The 25,291-nt window shown below is 41.7% G+C and overlaps 1 protein-coding gene across 2 annotated transcripts in view; it reads right to left on the bottom strand.

The window, feature by feature from the left end:
- PRKCB (protein kinase C beta) overlaps positions 1-25,291 on the bottom strand; it is a 311,017-nt gene that overhangs the window by 92,715 nt on the left and 193,011 nt on the right. For both annotated transcript variants that reach the window (XM_036827010.1, XM_036827011.1), the window contains exons 6-7: positions 1,645-1,801; positions 311-445 (exon numbers count right to left, since the gene is read on the bottom strand). In XM_036827010.1, the coding sequence (XP_036682905.1) occupies positions 311-445; positions 1,645-1,801 (292 nt within the window). The remainder of the gene's footprint in view (positions 1-310; positions 446-1,644; positions 1,802-25,291) is intronic.

Genomic DNA, 25,291 nt, shown 5'->3' with positions numbered 1-25,291 from the left:
GTATTAACTATTCAACTGTCTTCATTTTTGCCCTCTAGGTCCAGATTTTTATGGGAAATTTCCTGATTTTGAAAATATTGGCAACTAATTCTTTTCTTTCTTTCTTTTTTTTTCTTTGTCTTTTTTTCTTTTTTTTTTTTTTTGCATGAGGACTAAATAAAACTATCTATGAGGCAGAGCCAATCTACCAGCTTTCACTTTGTGATTCTGCTTTAGTCTTTCACATTTAGGAGAAAAAGGGAAACATACTTGCTCCCACATTTTGATGGACCAAGCTGTACTGTTGCTTTCAAAGAGAAATTTCCCTTACCAGCCATCAACACCAGCTTTCTGCAGTTCAGAAATCCCAAATGACAAAGATCCCATGAAGTCATTCCTACTGGTCAGATCCCAATCCCAAATCTCTACAGACAGTCTTCTGTCTTTGTCCGACTCTTTCAGCTGGCTGCAAAGAGAAAAAAAAAGAAGTCGGTGGAGGTTATGGTGATTTCTCAAGCAGATGAAATGTACAAGAGGACAAAGCCTGAAGGTAGGAATTTTTAAGGATTACAGGCTGTTGTAAGAAACATATTCAGCTTCCATCCCAGGCAAGCTCCCCAGGGAGGTAGAGCTTTTCCTGTTTTACAGCCTGTGGTTTAAACAGGCAGAGGACCTAGGCCAGCTCTGACAGGGACAGTTCTAACTACTTCTGCTGCCTTATGTCCTAAAAGGATCCATGATGTTCAGGAAATCCTATTGACACAGTCACTCTAAGAACTATAGATGTCAATCATATAATTGTGTGAGTGTTTGCACACATGCGGGTTGAGGATGAGGCTGAGGAAATGTATGAAGGAAAGAGTCTTGATGGTACCAGTCTAGGGGAAATTGTTCTAGGGCATGTCCTTGACTGAGGCTGAGATAGGCCCCCAGTTTCGTCCTGAGAGGGGAAAGAAGGAACGAGGCACCACAAGGAATCATGCTTTTGGCCCATGGCCCTTGAAGTCAGACTGTCTGTCGCTGAATCCTGCTCCACCCTGTATTTGTTGTGGGACATTGGCCTGTGCTTTAATCTCTTTAAGCCCCATTGGTAAAATGGGGATGAAATGACCAACGAAGCTAGATCACTTAATACAGTGCTCGTTATACATAGTATATGCTCAATAAATATCGGCTGATATATGTCATATTTGTTGGCCCAGATGCATCGAGAAGTGAACCCACATTCTTGGAGCTCTAGCCAGGGAAAATCCTCCATGGCAGCTGGCAGAGAGCTCCCGGCAAGCTACAGGCCCAGCATTATCCACGCACCCAGCCCTAGAGAAGTCATCCCCACACCCTACGGGTTATGTCCCATGTTTGCCAAGACCCAGAGCTTCTCCCACAATTTGCCTTCACCTAGCAACACATCACACTATTTTCCATCCTACCCACTCTCCCACACCAGAGACATTCTCAGCACTGTATAAAAAAAAAATTCCAATTTTTACTTGGCTTGCAATGCAAAAATGCAGATGGAGGGAGGAAGGAAAGGAAGGAAGGAAGGAAGGAGGGAGGCAGGGAAGGAGCTAAGGAAAGAGAAGCTAGGAGAGGACCTCCCCAACCTCAGGTGGCCCACAACCCAACCTGCACCACCCAGGCTGGGCTACAATGATTTTAACTTACAATCTAAATGTCTCGTTCCACTCAGGGTTGAGGGAGCACTTGATGGTTTTGGTCTTCTGCTTGCTCTCACTCTTGGGATCAGGAATCAGTTTCAGTTTCACGTAAGGATCTGACAAGCCATTAGGGTCCATAGGTACAAGGTTTTTAGCATCTCTTACTAAAAACAGAAAAAGCAGTTTTAGCATTAATAGCCCCAGAATATTTAAGCACCAGCTACTGATGGTTGTAGAACCTGTGAAAAGATCATTGGCATCACACTTACTTAATGGGAATTTTCATTTATTAACATCAACAGCTAAGAAGCGTACAAAGTGAGATAAACTGAAAAGATGTAGACTCTGCTCTATATTGGTTTAAAATTGATTTCTGACTTTCATACTGCTCTCCCCACTCTGCCCCTTAGATTAACTGTAAGTTCTCTAATCTTATTTTCCAAAAAGTCTACAAGAAAGATTGGCTTCTTCCATCTAGCATAATGCTTTCAAGGTTCATACACATTGTACTTCATTTATGACTGAATAATATCCGCTTGTATGGATATATCAAATTTTGTTTATCCATTCAACAGTTGATCAATATTTGGGCCATTCCCACCTTTTGGCTATTGTGAATAGTGCTGCTATGAACATGTGTATACTCTGACACAAAAGGTCACATATTCTATGATTCCATTTATATAAAACATCCAGAACAGGTAAGTCCAAAGAGACAGCAGACTAGTGGCTGCCAGGAGCTGGTGGTAGGTGGAATGGGGAGTTACTACCTAATGGTTATGGGGTTTCCTTTACAGGTGACAAAATTCCTTGGAACTAGATAGAAATGACGGTTGCACAACACTGTTAATGTACTAAATGCCACTGAATTGTACACTTTAAAATGGTTAATGGTTAATTTTATGTTATGTGCATTTTACCTGAATTCAAAAAGAAAAAGCTAAAAGACAAAGAGTTGCCCTCCAAACCAAAGTGCAACTATTTTCCATGTAGCACCCATAACCAGTACCCAGACAGCCCATAGAGAGAAAAAGAGCAGCTTTACCATTAGGCTCCACCCTCAACCAAGAACACCCTGGGTAAAGGAGGCTTAGAGAGGGGAACGGAAGCAGAGGTCGGCAGTGCAGATGCAACTGGGAATAGGGAAGATAAGGTAGAATAAGACATCAACCTGGAGAAATGGGAAGAAGTTAATTAGGAGTCAGTTCAAAACCAGTAATGTAGACAGCCAAGGGAAGTAATGTATTAGCAGACTCAATCAAACTATCTGCTAGAAGGCTAATAAATAATGACTCCTACCAGGAATGCAAAGATGGTTCAACCTTAGAAATCTATTATTAAAATATTCATCATATTTATAGGTCAAAGGAGAAAACCATAGGTTCATTGCAATTAGCTAGAAATAACAGGAAATTTTCTTCACAGGATAAAAGATATCTGAAATAATAGACACCAAAGTTAACGATAAATGCAATCCCATTAAAGTCAGGAATAAGACAAAGATACCCACTACCACAGCCATCATTCAACATCTTTTCTAAGTATTTCACAAGTGTAATAAGATAACAGAAACAGAAATGTAGGGGTAAAGCATCCCCCATTCCCTGCAACCTTTGCTTCCACCCCCATCACCTCCTCCCTGGTGCTTATCATCCAGCAATTACACTACTTTCTTAAACTCAGTTTCACGTACCCCACGATCTTATGCCACTTCCCATTTTCCAGTTCATTAACGCTAGTACCCCACTGCTACGGGCCTTTCATCACCAATCAGTCTATTGAGCACAATATATTTTCTCTTTCTCCCCATTCCCTCTTGCCTTTACTCCATTCACCCCCAGTTTAGAGTTTTGGGTGCATTATAATCACTCCCTGAAATTACTGTCAACTCCCTTACTCCTCTTCCTTTCCATCTTATCTGACAAACACAGCCTTAGTTAAATTCAAATATTTTCCCTTTATTTTCCTACATGCAAGCAGCTAACCACTGCTAGGGATGGGAGTCAGGGGAGGCTGACTTGCCTAAGATCATATAGCTAGTCAAGGGTTGAGACTGAATAAATGAAATGAGGAAAGGGCTGGGTGGACTGTCTGAGGAGTGACAAGGGACCCCGGGACGCAAGTTGTAACTTACTCTGCATTGACACTGTTCTGCACTCTAGTACGTGGCCCTTTCTTCCATTTATCCACAGGTTGAATTCATGTTCCATCTCAGCTTGCAAGTTGTATCTCATTTTTGCACCAAAAGCAGGTCCCTAATGTGTTAGGCATTCTGCTAGGTACTGGTGACAGGGGGGGCCAACATAAGATGTTGATCCTGTCCCCAAGGAATATATAAAACCAGATTTATTCAAAGTATAGTTGATTTCTAATGAGACAGTAGCCAGGTCATATAGTGTAGTGGATACAGGGCTATAACATGCCAGGGTCTGCATCTTGCCTAGCAGGTATTTCACATTTTTAAACCTCAAATTCTTGATCAGTGAAATGGAGATAATACATACCTCATTGGGTTATTATAAGAGTACAGTCAGACAAGGAATATACATGTTTAGCACAAAACCTGGTATCTAGGGAATAGTCAATAAATGCTAGCTATATTATTGCTATTTCATTGTTATTAAAATTCATATTCAGTGCCCCTTTTACCACATTTGTCTATTTTTATTATGAAGATAACCATTTCCAAACAGACTGATATTAAACAGAACCACTTGTGGTTTTCCTTCTTGAGAATAATGCATCCGACTTTTCCGTTTGAACCCTTCTAGAGGAATGCTTCTCAACCCTTAGCGTGGATGAGGGTCACCCGGAGGACTTGTGAGACATGTATTCCTGGGACCCACTCCCACAGATAGATTCTGATTCCATAAGTCTGGAGTCACACCTGCTCATTCATTTCTCTAACAAGTTCCCAGGTGACGCTGACGCTGCTAGACCACAGAGCACACATTAGGTGAAACTTTCCAAGATGATATAATTTCTTAATATCCCCATGCATTTCCCCCATGGAATACAATCTCCAACTGTTACTTTCATTTATTGAGCCTTCCAAGGAAAACAGCATGTGCCAGTTTCTAGGCTGGGATCTTGGAACGACACATATATCACTCTAGGGAGTTGCATAAAAACATGGTTGGAGACGCTCTGAAGTGCGAGAAACTTGTCTGTCTGGTTGATTGGCAACACATATGCAAGTGGAAATAGCTCGTCTTTCTTCAAAGACCACACTCCCTCCCCTGTCTTATGAACTGACACCACAGGACAATCACCAGGACATCCCTCTCTTGTAAGTTTGCAACCTCACAGCTCTTTCAGAGTGCTCTTTGCAGGACAAGTGTATGTTGTATTCTTGAGCCAATCTCATAACTAATGGTTTAAGAATGACCTCTCCCTGGGCATCTACTTCCCCTGAACCAAACATTCCTAACTGAGGCATGACTCCATCTTTCCCCCAACCCTTATAGAACCCTTTCTTCTACTTCTGTCCTTTTGGGTCTCTCCTCTACCAAAGGGGCCAAAAATTTCTGTGGAAAGGTACAGAACAGAATTGATTCTGGGACTGTTGGCATGCATATCTCCAAGAGCTCTGGCTCCTACAGCCATTGTATCATGAGCAGTTGACAGTAGCTGCAGGCTAAGATCCAAAGGCCTGTCCCTCCTGAAGCTTTTCAAAGTACAGTCATGTTTCCCAGCAGCAAGAGAGCTGCATATGTATCAAGAAAGCAAATCTCTCTAGACCACACTTGGCGAGACTGACTGATTTTTCTTGATAAATGTTTCTTTACTATCTTTGTTGAAATTCAGCCAGCCCAGATGGTACAAAATGCTTCACACAAAGCAGAAATAGCAACCTTCCCCCCCTGGTGGAAGTCTGCTAAGTGCACAGGAGAAAAGTGTCCCAATCAAGAGAACATTGCTTGCCTTGGAAGTGAAGCTGGCTGGGGGGTAAGATCTGGCTGTTTCCATCAAAGGGCCTTCAGAGCAAATGAGGCCTCTGCATTCTGGTGCAAGTTACCTAACACAGTGCTGAATCCATAAAAGATAGCACTACTGTTAACTATTTTCCTAAGAATCGTTCTTCACCAAGAACTTTCCTAGTCTTTTTTTTTGAACCAACTATTGGAAAGTCTGAATAACTGTGTTGCTTTATAGCCATTATCCTACACTGTGTGAACCAGGAGCTTCTCTTTATTAACTCCTTTTGAAGGTACTTTCTTCAACATCACGAGCCCTCATTTGTCCTCACTACATGTCCTCAGAACAGTTATTCAAAGCAACACCCACCAACATTAAGTTATGTTTGAGGATGTTTGCAATGACAAAAAGTAGGAAATAATCTGAGTGCCCATCAACAGGGGAAGGGGTAAATAATCTAGAGCATATTCACCCTGTGAAATACTATGTAGATGTCAATAACACTGGGCTATCTACATGCACTAACATGTTGAAGAAAATAGCAAGATGAAGATAGACAATTCCAGTATAATGCTTCTTTATTTAAGAAAAAGGTCTGAGGACATCAGTGGTTCAGTTGATGAACTCTGGATCGGGACTGTGAATTAGATAATAGCATTGGGTCAATGTTACATTTCCTGAGTTGGATAACTGTACATATGCAAGAGAATGTCCTTGTTCTTGGGAAATACACACTGAAGTATTTAGGGGCAAATGAGAACCACGACTCCAACCTATCCTCAGATGGCTTGGAAAAAATATACACACATATAAAAATATTTAATACAGAGAATGATAAACCAAATGTAGCAAGATATGAACAAGTGGTAGATCAGGTAAAGAGCATACAGATATTCCTTGTACTGTTCTTGCAACTTTTCTGTAACTTTGAGATTATGTCAAAATAAAAAGTTTTGGGGCTTCCCTGGTGGCGCAGTGGTTGAGAGTCTGCCTGCCAATGCAGGGGACACGGGTTCGAGCCCTGGTCTGGGAAGATCCCACATGCCGTGGAGCGACTGGGCCCGTGAGCCACAACTACTGAGCCTGCGCGTCTGGAGCCTGTGCTCCGCAACAAGAGAGGCCGCGATAGTGAGAGGCCCGCGCACCGCGATGAAGAGTGGCCCCCGCTTGCCACAACTAGAGAAAGCCCTTGCACAGAAACGAAGAGCCAACACAGCCAAAAATAAATAAATTAATTAATTACTTAAAAAAAAATATGTACTTAAAAAAAAATTTTTTTTTAATAAATAAAAAATAAAAAGTTTTAATAAACAAGGCCCTCCAAATCTTCAAGAGACAAGTACAATAAAATAAATTTTCTACAAGGTCATATATGAGTGTAAATATATAGAAAAGAGTCTGGAGGGATAAACCCAAAATTGGCTTGAAGTAACGGTTACATCTGTGGAAGAGGTAAAGGAATCTGGTTTGGGGGCTGGGGGCAAAAGAGACTTTAGCCTTAACTGTCATATTCTGAATTTATTACAAAGAGAATTTATTCTTGTATTAACTGTGTTATCAAAACTTAGTTTAAAAAACAATTCAGTTGTGGTGCATCTACAGCCTCCAAGAATCCATTGTTCTGGCCTTCAGAGACCCGCACCCTGTTCCCCAGACTTTTTAGAGCAATTAGATCTGCAAAAATCATGGTTTGAATCCCTGAGCCCTTGGTGAACAATGCACAGACCCAGAATGACCTCATTAAGGTCAGCTGGATGCCCCCAGCACCTATCCCAGGATCAAAGCAGGGATGGAGGAAAGAGACAAAACAGGTGAAAAATTTCAGAACTATCCACCTATTTTAGCTCTCCTGCTCTGCACCCCCCCTCCTTCCATTCCAGTGACCTCCTGATGGACGACCTTTGGTTCACTGGACCTTTGGTTAACCCCAAATCCCTCCACACTGCCCTGCTACACCTTCTTAAGTTGGAAGCTTCTTCAGCCCTCTACTCCTAGATCCGCATCCTTTTGATTCCTGTTCACTTATTACTTCTTCTAACCTCAAGGTTCTCTGATGCTACAGCTTTTGGGAGCCATGGATCCATCAGAATCCCCTTCCAGTCATCTTAACTGGCCATCCCTGGCCTCATCTGATGGAATCTGATTACAGAGTAAGCAAAGCTGGGGTCTTTGGGCAGCCCACATGCAGCATCTAAGGCATCCCAAGCACATCGTGGCCAAAGGCTCCTAGAACAGCTGGCTTCCCGTCACTGCTGGCAATGGTACAGTTATCACACATCCATTTATTTCTGTTGAGACAGACTTCCAGCTGGGACCGTCACAGTGTGTGTCTGGAAGAGAGCCTGTCAAGCCAAGGCAAGTGAAACGATGATGGGGGAGCTAATGCAGGTGAATCAGGAACCAAATTAGCAATAGTTAGACCCGAGTCACACACACCTTCAGGTCTGAATCCTGCCTCTGCCTTTACTCTCACTTACTGGGTGCCCGTAGTAAAAAGACTTCTCTGAGCCTGAGTTCCCCTGTCTCCGAAATGCTGATAAAGTCACATACAACTCAAAGGGATGTGTGATAATTATAGGATGGCCATCCATGCCAGTTTACCCAGAACAGCCTCAGTCTCTATCTATTGTCCTTTTACTCTCTCTTAAGAGAGTCCAGTTCGGACAATAAATTATATGGTTCCCCTAATTATAGAGGATAATGGTGTTGAAGTATAGTGTAAAGCACATGGCAGAGGTTCAACAAATGTTGATTTCCTTTCTCCTTTGAGAGAATTTAGATCAAATTATATAACTATTAAGATCCATTTCAAGGTTAAAAGAGCATCTCTCCAATGTGATTTTCATATAAATGAACCTAGAGGAGGTAGTCAGAGAATGACAGATGATCTGAAACCAAATGTGATAGATCCCTTCCTTCTTATATTACGGCTTCCTCTCCATCCCAATCCAGCCACCTGGAGTCTCACCTGGAATGGCTCTTCCTCTGAACTCCCCAATAACCTTTTATCCTTTTAATCCCCTGCTCCCTTTACACCAATTTTTTTTTTAACCTCATCAAACCCTCAGATCCCTCAACTCTTTCCTTTCCTCTGGCCCATCAGTGTGCACCTGAGTTATTACTTTTTTCCTAACCCTACCAATATGGAAAGCCCTCCAATCACTTCTGGCCACAGGCTTAAATATTTTGTCTTTTCAACAACATCCTGTCTGCATACCTCAGACCATCAGTGATACATGGCTTAGAGAGTGCCCCTGGAGAAAGTGGGGGCTTGATGCATGACCCACTCAGGGTCTCCAACCACAGCTTGGCCCTCCACACCACCTGTCAACCCTACTGGGTGTGCCTAGTCAACCCCCCTCTCATTCTCGACAGAAGCAATTTCAAGACCTCATCATTTTAAGGCTCCCACCTGATTCCCGCTCCATCTCGTTCATCTGAAGATCTTCTGTATTATGTTTGTGTCATGAATTTCTAGTTCTATTATGTTTTCATCAGAAAATGTGGGCTGAGCCACTTCTGGGGCATTTTGTGAAGAATTTAATAAGGTTTGCATTGCAAGCTAACATATCACCAATTTTGTGCATACTAGGGAAAAAGGTGTTTCTCTTATGGAAGGGTTCAGGCTTCAAGATAGAGGTATTTGACACTCACTTTAATTATATTATTTAAGTTATCTATATCCATATTCTTTTTACCTGTTTTATCTGTCAAAGACTGACAAAGTATGTTTTAAAACCCTCCTGTGATGGTATTTCTATAAATTCCTCCTTTCATTTCTAGCAGTTTTTGCTTTTATGTATTTTGACCCTGTGTTACTTGAGATTCATGACTATTTTTTGGTCTTGGATTTTATGTTTCATTCTTTAAAAATTCTTTTTATGCAGTTTATTATTTGTTTGTCTTGAACTCTACTCTCAATATAGGTGTTTTTCCATTTAGCTGGTCTTTTCTCCAGGAACATCTGATTCCATTTACCTGTGGATCAATGCTGTTTGTCCTCTACATCTTTTTTTTTTTTTCATGATTGTAGTCATTTCTTTGTCCCTTTTCCCTGCCACCTGGAAGTACTCCTTAAGCTTGTTTCCATATTACTGATTATATTTTCTGCAGTCGGCATTCCTCTATTTACTGTTTCTATGCATTTTAATTTACTTTATTTTTTACATTACTTTTTATTATCATAACATGAAATCCTTCTTGCTTACACCTTCCCCGGAGCCAGCTCCTCTTTCACCTCAGTCTATTGCCTTACCTTCTGTCCTCCCCTGCTCTCAGTCTCTCTCTTCCTCTCTCCCTTCCACCCTCCTTTCCTTTCCTTATCTTTTATCTGTTTATTTTCTGCCTATGGCATTTAATTTTTTAAATTAAATACAGCATACAGTAATACTGACTTTTTTTATTTTGGTGTATAGTTTTCTGAATTTTAACACATGTATAGATTCATGTAACCACCACACTACCAGGACACAGAACAATTCTATCATTCCAGAAAAAATCCCTTGTGCTGCCGCTTCATAGTTACAAACTCCCCCCTCCCTCAGTCCCTAGCAATCGATGATCTATTTCTCATTTACTACAGTTTTATCTTTTTAAGAATGGTATATCCATGGAATCATACAGTATGAAACCTTCTGAGATTGGCTTCTCTAACTCAGCAAAATTCCTTTGAGAGTGAGCCAAGTTGTATGTATGAATAGTTAATTCCCTTCTACTGATGAGGAATATTCCACTGTATGGATGTACCACAGTTAGTTTATCCATTCACCTGTTCAAGGACATTTGAGTGGTCTCTAGTTTTTGTTGATTATGATAGAGCTGTGCAACTATTCATATGTTTTTGTGTGAACATAAAGTTTCATTTCTCTAGGGTAAATTCCTAGGAGTCAGATCATTAAGTCATATGGTAAGTGTATGTATACATACATACATACATACATATATATACGTCAAAAGGTTTTCCAGAGTGACTGAACCATTCTGCATTCCCACTAGCCATGAATGAAAGTTCCTCTCACTCTGCATCCTGCCAGCACACTGTATTCACAGTATTTATTATCGTTATCATTTTAGCCATTCTAATACGTGTATAGTGGTATTTCATTGTGGCTTTAATTTGTATTTCCCTAATTTCTAGTGATACTGAATATCTTCTTGCGAATGAATTTGCCATGCTTATATTGTCTTTGGTGGTGTGTTTGTTCGAGTCTTTGAACCATCTTTTTCGTGGGGTTGTTTTCATACTTATGACTCTGAGAGTTCTTTACTCTGGATTCAGGTCCTCTGTCAGATGTGTGATTTGCAAATATTTTCTTCCAGTTTGTAGCTTGTCTTTTCAGTCTATAACAGTGTCTTTTGCAGAGCATACTTTTTTAAAATTTTAATAAGGTCCAAATAATCATTTTTTTCTTTTATGAGTCATGTTTTTAGTGCCCTGTTTGAGAATTCTTTGTTTAACTCCAGGTCATAAAAATTTTCTCCTGTTTTCTAGTTTTATACCTTTATATTTTACATTCAGATCTATAATCCATTTTGAGTTAATTCTTTTTTTTTTTTAATTTTTATTTATTTATTTATTTATTTATTTTTAATTTATGGCTATGTTGGGTCTTCGTTTCTGTGCGAGGGCTTTCTCTAGTTGTGGCAAGCGGGAGCCACTCTTCATCGCGGTGTGCGGGCCTCTCACTATCGCGGCCTCTCTTGTTGCGGAGCACAGGCTCCAGACACGCAGGCTCAGTAATTGTGGCTCACGGGCCCAGCCGCTCCGCGGCATGTGGGATCCTCCCAGACCAGGGCTCGAACCCGCGTCCCCTGCATTAGCATGCAGACTCTCAACCACTGCGCCACCAGGGAAGCCCCAGTTAATTCTTATATAAGGTATGAAGTAGAAGTTGAGGCTCATTTTGTTTGCATATGGATGCCCAATCTTTCCAACATCACTTGCTGAAAGACTGGATAGTCTTTCCATTTCTTTGTTTTTAATACTTTAAAAAAAAATTAATGGGCCATATTTGTGTGGGTATATATCTGGACTCTCTATTCTGTTGCAGTCATTTATGTATCTATCCCTTTACCAAAACCACACTGCCTGATTACTGAAGCTTTATATAGTAAGTCTTAAGATTGAGTACTATGATTCTGCCAACTTGATTCTTCACCTTAAAAATTGTTTTGGCCCTTCTAGTTCTTTGGCCTTTCCATTAAATTTTAGAATCACCTTGTCCATATCAATAAAAAAAATCCTGCTGAGATTTTGATTGGAAATTCATTAAGTCTACAGATCAATCTGAAGAATTGACAACTTTACTGTATGCTGAGTCTTCAAACATGGTATGTCTTTTCATATATTTAGGTATTCTTTGATTTCTTGCAGTGTTTTATAATTTTTAGCATACAGATCCTAGACATGCTTTGTTAGATTTATAACAAAATATTTCATTTGTTTTGAAGTTATTGTAAATGGTATTTTAAAAATTTTAGTTTCTAATTGTTAACTGTTGATATATAAAAATACAATTGATTTTTGTGTGTTCACCTTATATCTTGCAATTTAACTCATTAGTTCTTGGAGGCTTTTTGGTAGATTCTTTTGGATTTTCTACATAGACCATCGTTTTCTATGTACAGAGACAGTTTGTTTTTTCCCTTCCAATCTGTATTTCTCAACCTGTTTTTCCAATCTTTTGTTTATTTTTATTCTCTTACTACACCAGCAAGATCTTCCAGTATGATGCTGAATAGAGTGGGTGAGGGTGGACATCCTTGTCTTGTTTCATAGCTTAGGGGGAAAGCATGTTGTCTTTCATTATTAAGTACCTTGTAGATTTTTCTCTAGATGTCCTTTATAACATCAAGAAAGTTTCCTTCTATTTCTACTATGCTGAGAACTTTTATCATAAATGGATATTAAATCTTGTCAAGTGCTTTTTCTTTCTTTAGATTATTAACATGGTGGAATACATTAATTGATTTTTAAATTATTGAACCAGCCTTGCATTCCCAGGATAAAATTTACTTGGTTGGGGTGTATTATTCTTTTTACATATTTCTGGATTTGATTTCCTAATATTTTGTTGAAGATTTTTGTATTTATGGTCATAAGGGATAATTTTAGTTTTCTTGTACTGTTTTTGTCTGACTTTGGTATCAGGGTAATGCTAGCCTCATAAAATAAGTTAGGAAGTGTTCCCTACTCTTCTATTTTCTAGAAGAATCAGTGTCATTTCTTTTTTAAATGTCTGGTAGAATTCCACAATATAAATTTCAGTTCAAGCACTTCTTTATCTGGATTCCACAAATTTTGATGTGTTGCATTTTCATTTTCTTTCATGGGTTCAAAATATTTTCTAATTTTCCTTGAGACTTCCTCTTTGAACCATAGATTAAATAGAAGTTTGCTTTTTAATTTCCACATTTTTCCAGGGGCCCTACTCCCATGATTTTAATTTCTACCTAAAAGCTCTTTACTGAGCTTTTTTTTATAATAACAGAACACACAACTGTCTACCATATATCTGGTACTGGATATCCCATAAGTATATCAACCCAAAGCATGTCCAAGAATACTCACTCTCATGAAGTAAGTCAGAAAGAGAAAAACAAATGCCGTATGCTAACACATATATATGGAATCTAAAAAAAAACAAAAAAAATGGTTCTGAAGAACCTAGGGGCAGGACAGGAATAAAGACGCAGACATAGAGAATGGACTTGAGGACATGGGGAGGGGGAAGGGTAAGCTGGGACGAAGTGAGAGAGTGGCATGGACATATATACACTACCAAATGTAAAATAGCTAGCTAGTGGGAAGCAGCCACATAGCACAGGGAGATCAGCTCCGTGCTTTGTGACCACCTAGAGGGGTGGGATAGGGAGGGTGGGAGGGAGATGCAAGAAGGAGGAGATACGGGGATATATGTATATGTGTAGCTGATTCACTTTGTTATAAAGCAGAAACTAACACCCCATTGTAAAGCAATTATACTCCAATAAAGATGTTAAAAAAGAGAGAAAACTTTCATGTGAACCACTGGAAAGGAAGAAATGAAAATGAAGTTTTTTAAACATTCTTTTCTAAAAAAAAAAGAATACTCCCTCCCTGTCATTATCCCCCATCCCCCACCTACCAACCAGCATACAGAACAGAGCATATGTGCTCCCCCTCTTTCAATGCCATCCTTGATGAGTGCTTAACCATTCACCCAACTGTGGTGAGAAATCTGGAAATCACCTTGGTCGCCTCCCCTCGGTAAAATCTTTGACTGTGTACTATTCATTCTACCTCTTTATCATTTTATGTACCTGAGTCCTTCTTACTATCCACACTGTTACCACCTTAACAATGATAATTGTGTCATAGGGTTATGTGATTACTAAGTTATATCTGAAGCCTGTAAAGTGCCTGGTATTGTCCTTGGCAGGTAATGAGTGATGGGTAAACAGCATTTGCACATGGCTGTTGTTTGCGAATTCCCTTTTTCTCTCCTAGCTGGTTTCTCGCCTACAGTCTTTCTCCTTTCTGCGCTTCCTCCACGCCCCTACATCAAAGGGATCTTTCAAAACCTCAAGTCTGATTACATGCTCTCTAAACAAAACCCTTCATAGTTTTAGAAAATCTATTAATATTATTCACTATAAAACTAGGTCAAAGGAGAAAAAACATGTAATTATCTCAAAAAATGACAAAAAAGACAAGTGACAAAATTTAATAATCATTCTTTCTTTTAACCCTTAGAAAAATAGGAAGAGATACATGTTTTTCTTGGTATAATAAATGTATCAAAGGCTTTCATCATGCTTACTGGTGAAACTCTAGAGGCATTTCTAGTTCCCTTAAGGCCGCAATCAAATTAAAAATGCCTACCATCACCACTATAATTTAACATCATTCTGGAAGTACCAACCAATACAATTACATAAAAGAAAAATATTAAGAGGCTTAGATGTTGGAAAAGAGAAGACAAAATTAGCTTGTATTGTCTCAACTGTTATCTTAGAGAAATTCTTCAGTGGTTCTGGCAAGAGATTGACACTCTCTGGTTTGCAGCCCTGATAAATTTTTCCCTTTTATTTATTTATTTATTTATTTATTTATTTATTTATTTATTTATTTATTTTTAGCTGTGTTGGGTCTTCGTTTCTGTGTGAGGGCTTTCTCTAGTTGCGGCAAGCGGGGGCCACTCTTCATCGCGGTGCGCGGGCCTCTCACTATCACGGCCCCTCCCGTTGCGGAGCACAGGCTCCAGACGCGCAAGCTCAGTAATTGTGGCTCACGGGCCCAGTTGCTCCGCGGCATGTGGGATCTTCCCAGACCAGGGCTCGAACCCGTGTCCCCTGCATTAGCAGGCAGATTCTCAACCACTGCGCCACCAGGGAAGCCCCAATTTTTCCCTTTTTTAATCTCTTAGTCATTCAGTGGGAATTTGGAAGAAGGAGAAGTTAAATATATGGTCTCAGTTGAGCATGAATGACTTTTTTAATTTAAAAAAGTTACTCTAGGGCTTCCCTGGTGGCACAGTGGTTAAGAATCCGCCTGACAACTCAGGGGACACGGGTTGAAGCCCTGGTCTGGGAAGATCCCACATGCCGCGGAGCAACTAAACCCACGCACCACAACTACTGAAGCCCACGCGCCTAGAGCCCATGCTCCGAAACAAGAGAAGCCACCGCAATGAGAAGCCCACGCACTGCAATGAAGAGTAGCCCCCGCTCGCCGCAACTAGAGAAAGCCCATGTGCAGCAACGAAGACCCAACGCAACCAAAAATAAATAAATTTATTTTTAAAAAATAATTTAAAAAAATTTAAAAGTTACTCTAAATCTGGGAGAAAAAAATCTTTGCTTAATGGGAGGCCAGTCTTGTGCACAATTACGCTCAACAAACTTGAATTGGATACAACTTGGATGCCCCAAGATCCAGTCAGCTGATTCCCCCAAGCTCGGAGTCTGTACATCACTGCCAAAACCATACAACTTTCATGCTCTGTAACTGGTTTCTTCTTAGAGCCAGAAACTTGGAAAGCTGGGCATTCTATAATCCACTGAACCCAGTTTAGTGTCATCTATTTTCTACAGAGGTTTCCCTGGTCACTCAGGGTCTTGCAATTCCCAGGGTTGCTCTGCACCTGCTATGACTCTATACAGCCTCAACCCCTAGAGGTCCAGAGACCACTCCACTCCCCGGAGAGGATCTGGGTTAGTCACCCTTTGAGATCTCACAAGCACAGCCTCTTAGTGGCTGGCACTCCCCAATGGTGTCGGCGATGTCACTGGGTCCCCCTGGCGATGTGGGGAGAGTGTGCAGGGATTCATGTAGATAGAGGAGGCGCTCTTCAGACCAGCTTGGAAAAACAAGAATAAACCCTGTCCCCATGAACATCTGTTCCCCTCAGGCCGGCCCTGGGGGTCTTTCCTTATGCCTAGGACAGATGGTTTGTCAGTAAGGCACCCAATAAGCTAGCTTTATTTCTTGTTTTGGAGACCACCTCATGCCTCAGGTTGAGAGAAAACAAAGAGAGACGAGGCTTACAGCTTCTCTGCCTGCATCCTCAGGACAGGAACCCTGACGGTGTTCCTGGCCCACCCCCCCCACCCCCCACCAACCCGTGCTGAGCAAATGCAGCAGAGGCACCGGGCGAGTGGCGTCCAAACCCTGAGCTGTAGTGGCTGCTGACATGGCTTTGGGCGCTGCTTCACAATGAGATTATTTCTAAAGATGTGACATAAATACTAACATGGGGTCCCTGGAGCTGCAGAGTCACTACTCGGCAGCTTAATTTCGACATTCAATCAAAACTGTCCGTCGGCGGCTTTGCGCAGCCCAAGTAGCAATGGCCAGAAGCCCCACAATCTGCTCTCTAAGTGATGGGTTTAATTTCCAGAGGCTCGGGACAAAAGCCTTCCAGCTCTGAGGAAGGCAGGCTTAACCTCCCTTCTCTAGAGAACCAGTGCATATTTTCTCATTTCTTCAATGGGCGCCCCGGTTTGACAGAAGAGTCCTATCTACATTAACCACATCACTGAATCATGGGACCCAACGGATTTTTTAAAACCCGACAGCCACATTCTCATGCCATGTTCCCCAGGCAGTCAGAGGAAAGGGCTGTCATTTGAAGATAAGTTTTCTGTTTCTTTTACTGTCATTTGGGGATGATGAGGGAAGAAAACATCTGTTCAGAGAAGTCCCAACAGAGGAATATTCCCCCTTATGTACTGTCAAACATCCTCAATGGCACAGAAGCACTAAAAGAGGGATAATTTTCCTGCTGGACCCATTTATCCTAAATGGATGGATGGATGATTAAAGCAATGGGTCTTAACCAGCCTGTAGGAAACAGGCATCATTCCCACTTTCTTTTTATTATAATTTTACCAAACTATTCATATCTCAAGGTCATTGTAGCACCTACTAAATCCTCCCCACCTTCCCTCACTCTTCACCACTGTATGTAAACACACACACACACACAGACACACACACACACTATATTCAAAATACTTCCAAATGCCATAACCCAAGTACCAACTAAACAGTACTGATGCCATCCTCAGAATTAGAACAGGGTCTTGAAGGCCCCTCGAGATGCTCAGGTGTGAACTTTAGTTGCTGGGCTGCGGGGAGGTCCGGGGAGGATCTGGAGAGCAGCTGGGACAGCAGGGAGAGCCACCTTAGGAGGGTCACAGCTACTTGTCAGCTGGCACGGAGCATAATCTGGAAGAATGTCCTAGTTGCCCTCAGACACTCATGCACATCCAATGACCATCTAGAAAAGGGCACACAGCTGGCGTGGGGAGAATTTTCTTGCTTCTGGTCTATCACAGCCCCACCGTATGTCTCTGCCTGATACCCCAAGCTCAGCTCAGACTCAGGTGAACATTTCGGGGACCCTGCCCATCAGCAGATGCTGTCCTCTGGCTGAGAACAAGCTCTACGATGTTTCTTTCTGCAGCTCAAACCACAAGTTTGAGGCACACTTGCGGCGGGTAATATGTTGAGGTTTTAAGTGATGTGCTTCTCCCACTTCGCACTTCACTGAATTCTGTCATTTATACCCCAAGGCCCTTTCCCCCACCACCACCCCCCCCGCAACCGTGCAGCTAGACTTGAGTCATTCATGCCTCAGGGAGAAAGTTGTCGGGTAGGACCCAGGGACAGAGGCAGCACGTCCTCGGCTGTTCAGTTGTGAAAGCGTCTGTCTCTACCGTCCTCTCCATCAGACCTCAAAAGCAGAGCTCCAGGCTGGCAGGCAGAGCTCAGGAGGCAGCAGAGATCACTCTTCACTACCTGATCAGTCCCTCTGTTCTCCAGACTCCCAGTGAGCTCCACTTTCTCCTCCTTCAGCCAAGGCTCCTATACACCTCCCTTCACGAAACAGACCCCCAGGAGCACCGCCGCCTGCCTGTCTCCTGTCTCGGAAAGAGACAGAGTCCAAATCCCAAACAGGCTTAGCTGGGACATATAAACAAGACTCGTACGACTGTCAACAAGCGCAAAACAACTCCCCTTCTTCCCTCACACCAGGAACTGAAAAGCGGTGTTGCAGAGAGAGGGTTCTCCAAGGGGGAAAGCGAGGGTGTCCCAGACCAGAAGCATCAGCGTCTCCTGGGGACTTGATGGAAATGCAAATTCCCAGGCCTCTCCCACCCCACCCCAGCCCCTGACCTCCTGAGTCGGAAACTGATGGGAAGGGGAGGGGAGCCCAGCAATCTGGACTCTAATGCGCCCTCTAGGTTATTCCGCTGCAAACTCAGGCGTGAGAACCACTGCTCTCGACCAGCACCATCCAACAGAAATCCCTGGGAGGATGGAAGTGTTTGCTGTCCCACATAGCAGCCACTAGCCACATGTGGCTATTGAGTGCATTTCACTTAATTTTAATCAATTTAAATGTAAGTAGCCACGTGTGACTACTGGCTGCCATACTGTAAGCACAGCTCAGACCGCCGCGTCAGCCGCCCTTCACCCTCTCTTCCTTCCAGGTCAGCCTGTGAGCTGCAAACAAATTAATCTTCCTAAAGCAAAGATCTTATTGTGTCATTCCCACTCTCAAAAAATCCTCAGTGACTCACCATTGCCTACTGATTTTAAGTTCATGCTCTTTTTTTTTCTTTTTTAGGAAGCCAAAAATGATATATTCCAAAATATGATAGAAATCAAGATTAAATCCTAATAGCTAGTGGCAAACAAACTCTTACTATAAGCCAAGCACTAAGTGCTGTACATGTTCTATCTCATGTAATCCGCATGGAAATCTTATGGTGTGTATGTTACCGTTCTCCCCATTTTACTGATGTGGAAACTGAGAGCTGAGGAAGTTAAATGTCTTTTTCAAGGTCACATAGCTGGTTAACAGTAAAGGTGGGATTTGAACTCAGGCTGTCTGGCTCAAAAAACTCCACCCTTAACTGTGACATCACACTGCTGCTGAAAACCGAGGCAGGTCAGACCTTTCCCCTCTGAGTGTGCCTCTTATTGAATCCACAACTGTGCTCATATGTTCTGTGGCAGCAGCTTCCAGGTCTGTCTTAAACATAGCGCTTGCCCTTCTATAATGAACGAGCAAAAGCCACCTTCAGATGTCTTGGGTTCCTTCAAGGGGAGATCAACATATTTCTCCCCAAAAGAGCATCCTTCCACCACCTCAGAAGGTGTGTTGGGCACATTTTAGGTGCAGACAGCACATCATTCAGAAAAGTATTTTAAAAATAATAGGGGGAAAATACTGAACTTTAGACTAAGACATGTAAAAAGTGGTAAACCGGTTGAAGGCAGGTAGGATGCAAAAAGGTGAGCAATGGAAAGCAGTCTTTGGATTAGGAGAGGCTCTTGCATCTGGAAGAATTCCAATCCTACCCTCCACCACAGGGCTGACAGGCAAATACTGAGCAAGCAGTGCTACCCAGCAGAATGGACATAGCCAAAGCCCTGGAGTGGACCTGAATTCTCCCCCCCGGACCAGATGTTAGCCTTTTCACTGCTGGATCAGGTCCAAGGGGTCCTGGAGAGGAGACCAAGGAGGCCAAGGAGGCAGAGGGGCACTCAGGTTATTGATTATTTGCAAACTGATATAGAAGTGTTTAGATGTTGTGACAACCAGCCCTGATCTAGATGACCGAGCATTACATGATTATCCTCTTCTTTAGAGTTAAAGATACTTGAGGTACCAAACAGTTTAGTTTTTAAACAGTCTTAAAAAGAGAGAGTTCAAGGAAGCAGATCGATGGTTGCCAGGGGCTGAGGGCAGAAGGGAATGGGGAATAACCGCTTAATGGGTACGGGGTTTCATTTTGGAGCGATGGGAATGCTTTGGAACTGGATAGAGGTGGTGGTTGTACACACAGTGAATGTACTAAATGCCCCTGAGTTGCTCACTCTAAAATGGTCAAGTTAATGTTACATGAATTTCATCTCAATAAATTAAAAAAAAACAAAAGAGAGAGCTAGAGAGTGGGTTAACCTCGAGCTAAATTGCCATCAGCCCAGAAGAGAGCAGCAAGCTGAACTGGGCACCTTCGTGAAGATAATAACACCCTGGCGAGACCCTGGAGCAGGGCCCAGAGATGCCTATGATCCCTCCAGGATGCGTCCACTGTGATAACTGGTTCCTCTCCCCACTATAACTCTACAGCCTTCCCTGCCACTTCCTCCTAACGTGTATCCCAAACTCCAGTCATACTTGACTGCTTGCTGCTCCCTGCAAGTTCCCGTCTCTGTAGGAGGAGACGGACACGATCTAGTGTCCAGAATCATGTCCCACAGCAACTTCCCAAGGGATATGTGCAGAGTGGCTGAGCCAGGGAGATAATCACTCTCCTACACTAGGACCTTCACCCCAAATCACGAGTACAACCAACAGCCCTGGTGAGTTGGGCTGGACCAAGAGTTCTTAACTCTAGATACACATTAGAATCACTGGAAATTGGATGGGCTCCTTTTGCTTCCTTTCTCCTACTCCTGTTTGTTTTCCTGGTGACTCAGAGAGAGTAGTGTCCCAAGCAGGAGATAAGCCCAGACTCCTCTCCATTCCAGCTATCTGGAGCTCTGAGAGGTCTGAAGACAGAGTAAGCCTCAAATAGAAGCCCAAGAAAGAATATTATGGGTGTATCGTGATGATGAAGTTGTTAAGCCTCCCCTCATCTCTCTGAGCCCCACCAGCCCTCTAGCCAAGGCTCATGAACCAATAGCATCATCCAGGTCCTTAGCCTTGACCCACATCCCCACATCAGCCATGGCATAGAGAGGAGTTTCCAACTCCCCCCGGAGGCCAGAGTGTGCACTACCCTCTACCCAGTGAGTTCCCTCCCTTGGCCCTTCACTCATTCTGGCAGTTAGATCTCTAATGCCGCCTCTTCCCAGAAGCCTTTCTTGACTTCATCTGACCTACCAACAGGATTATTGCTTCCTTATGTTCAGCAGCACAATATACTTTAGGGATATGTTTGCTTGCCTTACTTGTTCTATTATATTTAATAGAACTCTTTAAGGGAAGGAACTGTGACTTCCTAATATTTCTGGAAGGAGCACAGTACCATGGCTAAGAGCAGACCTGGATTTGAGTCCAAGTGATGCCATTTTCTAGTTGTGTGACCTTGGAAAGTTACTTAACCTCTGTGAGCCTCAGTTTCCTCATCTGTAATATGAGAACAGTCATCATGCCACCTCACCAGCTTGGGAGGGTTTAGGAGCTATAATGCATGCTAAGGGATCAAACCTATTACATACTCAAAAGCCTAGGCATTATTATTACTCTAACCCATTAAGTGCCTAGAACTGGGACATGTATTTTGTAGGTACTCAGTACATGATTATTCAATCAGAATAATTCCCTGATTTCCTGCAAGGTTAAAAGCTTCAAGAGAGCAAGGTCTTTCTATTGTGGTCACTTTTGTATTCCCAGCCCTAGCACAGCACCTGGCATGTAGTAGATGGTGAATCAATGAATGAATTGATAAGGGATTAGTGAGATGTTCCCTTCTCTCCATGCCCTAAAACCGCTGTAGAGCTCCAACGGCAGCATGGGTCGGTGCCCCTCCTGTGGTTTCTCAGAACACCTTGTCCTGATGTCTGGCGCAGGACATGTAACCCTTCACTGTGATTATCCATGTACCTGTCTTACTGACGGTGGTGATTCCAGAGCCCAGCACAGTGTGAGACACTCGCTGAAGGAGAGAATGACCATGAATCTTATCACCTTGGGAGGATCCCAAGGCCTCACGCTCAGAGAGAATTCACAGGTTTTGTGATTTGGGTTGTTCTGGCCGGTGATGCTGCCGATGTTGACAACAACATTCATTGAGCACATGTTACGTGCACTTCATACACATCCTGGTATTGCCCGTCCCCAGAGCCTAAGTTCTTCACTTCCACACTCTGCCACCTCTCTCTGGGAGGCAGGAATCCAACCTGTTCAGAAAAGGCAAGTCTTGACTGATTTAAGAACAGACTGTTCTGAGAACTTCTGCTTCATTTGCCCCAAGATGTGGGGATTGGACTAAACTCTTCCTCCAGCACAGCACCTCCTGCATTTCAAGGACCTGTATCTGATCTAAAGCCACTGTCCTTACCAAATTAGTAGAGCTGGGGGGTGAGAAGCTCAGTCAGAAAGCTAGAGATCCTGGGTTTTAATATAAACACTGCCACTCAGTGCTATGTGCCCTAAATGTCACCGAACTTCTCAGTGACTCAGTCTCCCCTAAGCATTGGTTCTCCCTTGGGGCTTTGCCAATTCAAATACAGAGGTTGAGACACAAAACAGAAATCTGCTGACGGTTTCTGGCAGTCTTGTGGTGCCGGAGAAGCAAAATCTGGAGTGCAGGACCTTGCAAGGAGGAGGGCCCTAGGAAGTCTTCAGCCTCACAGCTGGAAACCTCTAGTGGCTCCATCATTGGACTGGGAATGAACCAGAGGAGGAAGATAACTTCATCCAAACCTCTTTGATTTGGCATATGAAATGACTGGAATTCAAACCAAAGTTCCAAATATGCCAAGAAATAGGACCAGAAGAAAAAACAGGCAATAGGACAGATCCACAGGTGACCCAGACACTGGATTTTAAAATAACTGTGATTGAGAGAGTTTAAAAAAAAAAAAAAAAAGGATGAAATATGCCAAGAAATAGGACCAGAAGAAAAAACAGGCAATAGGACAGATCCACAGGTGACCCAGACACTGGATTTTAAAATAACTGTGATTGAGAGGGTTTAAAAAAAAAAAAAAAGGATGACAATATGGAGAACTTCATTAGAGAGCTATAACCTATTAAAAAATGTGACCTTTAGAATTTAAAATACAGTAATTCCCAAATTGAGGGGAACTCTACAAAACACCTGACCAGTACTCCTCAAAATTGTCAAGATCATGAAAAACAAAGAAAGACTGAGAAATTGTAATGAACCAGAGGAATCTAAGAGGATATGAGAACTAAATAAAACTTGGTATCTTGGATGGAAACCTGAAACAAATAAAGGATATTAATGAAAAAACTAGTTAACACCCAAATAAAGTCTGGAGTTTTGTTAACAGTAATGTACCGATTAATGTTAATTTCTGAGTTTTGATAAATGCACCATGATAAGGTAAGATGTTAACAATAGGGGAAACTGAGTGAAGGGTTTATGGGAACTCTGTACTATGTAACTTTTCCATATATCTAAAAGTATTCTAAAATAAAAAGGTTTAATTAAAAGTACAATAATTAAAATTAAGAACTCAATATAAGGGTTTAGCAGCAGATTAGAAGCCAGTGGAAGGCATATTAGTGACTGGAAAAATAGCTCATTTAGAACCATCAGACTAGGGAATTCCCTGGTGGTCCAGTGGTTAGGACTCCGAGCTTCCATTGCAGGGGGCACGGGTTCGATCCCTGCTCAGGGAACTAAGATCTCACAAGCTGTGCCTGGAGTGGCCAAAAAAAAAAAAAAAAAAAAAAAAAAAGAAAGAAAAGGAAAAAAAACCAAATAGAACCATCAGACTAAAGCACAGAGAGCAAAAAGGATGGAAAGTTTTGAAGACAGTGTCAGAGACCAGTGGCAAGGTCTAATCTATATGTAATTGAAATCCAGGATGAAAAGAAGAGAAGGAATAGGGCAGACGAGTGGCCAAGAATTTTCCAATACTGATGAAAGATGTCAAGCTAAAAAATTCAAGAACAGAATAAATACATATGAATGTACACACACACACACACACACACACACATTCCTAAGAACATCATAATCAAACTGTTGAAAATCAAAGATAAAGAGAAAATCAAAAGCAGCCAAATGAAAATAAGGCACATTACCTTCAAAGGAGTAAGAAAATAAGAATATGAATAAGAATAAGAACAATGGGGTAACATCTTTAAAGTGCTGAAAGAAAACAACTCCTGATTTTGAATTCTATACCCAGCAAAAACATTCTTCAAAAGTGAATGTGAAATAAAGGTATTTTAAAATTTATTTCCAGCAGACCTCAATTAAAGTAAACGCTTAAAGGGGTTCTTTACAGAGAAAGATAATGATTCTAGATGGAAATGTGAATATGTAGGAAGAAACAAACAAACAAACAAACCAAAAAACAAAAAGGATAAATATATTAGTAACTCTAAATTAATACTGATTGTACAAAGCAATAATAATAAAGTATAATTTAAATGACATGTAAAATTAAAACAGGGTGAGACAGGGTAAATGGAACTCAAATGTTTAAGGACCTAGGGTTATTTGGTAATATAATGGACTCTAAAAAGTCAAGGATTTATGTTGAAATCTGTAGAGCCAACATAAAAATAATAACAATATATGGCTAACAAGTTAATGGAAGTGAAATGATAAAATATACTCAAGTGATTCAAAACGAGGCAAAAACAAAGAGGAAAAGGAATGTAAAACACATGGGACAAATAAAAAATAAACAGGAAGATCACAGACATAAACTCAAATATATCAGCAATTACATTTAATGTAAATGGTCTAAATGGTCAAATTAAAAATCAAATAGACTGGATTTTTAAATTATGCTTATAAGAGACACATACTGAATATAAGGATTGAAAGCAAAGGGAAAAGAATATACATTTTTAAATGTTCTTCTTCCTTTCATTTTCAATCATTTTCACTTTACATATTTTTTTTCTTTTTCCTTTGTCTTTCGATGTTTCCATATCCTTATATTTAGGGTTTTTTTCCTTTTTACTTCCAGTCACTCACTGTCAACCACTTTCATGAGAGAGAGAGAGAGAGGCAGAGAGACAGAGAGAGAGAGAGAGAGAGAGACGGTCTGGGAAGATCCCACATGCCACGGAGCAACAAAGCCCGTGTGCTGCAACTACTGAGCCTGTGCTCTACAGCCTGCAAGCCACAACTACTGAAGCCCGCGCACCTAGAGTCCGTGCTCCGCAACAAGAGAAGCCACCGCAGTGAGAAGCCTGCGCACCGCAACTAAGAGTAGCCCCCGCTCAGCACAAGTAGAGAAAGCCCACGTGCAACAACAAACACCCAATGCAGCCAAAAATAAAAAATAAATAAATTAAATAAAATAATTTTAAAAAAATAAAAGAGGAAAATGCACAGTCATAATAGGAGGCTTGAACATAGCTCCTTCAGTAACAGAACGAGCAAGCAAAATAAAAATCAACAAAGATACTGAAGACATGAACAGCACAATGACACAACCTTAACCTAATTTGCCCACATGAATACTACAACAACTGCAGAATATATATTCTTTACAAGTGCACAGAGAATATTTCCCAAAA

The sequence above is a fragment of the Balaenoptera musculus genome, chromosome 15 (assembly GCF_009873245.2).
Source record: "Balaenoptera musculus isolate JJ_BM4_2016_0621 chromosome 15, mBalMus1.pri.v3, whole genome shotgun sequence".
Taxonomy (NCBI): domain Eukaryota; kingdom Metazoa; phylum Chordata; class Mammalia; order Artiodactyla; family Balaenopteridae; genus Balaenoptera; species Balaenoptera musculus.
The sequence above is the reverse complement of the archived record's forward strand: the minus strand, read 5'-3'. Positions and strand labels throughout refer to the sequence as shown.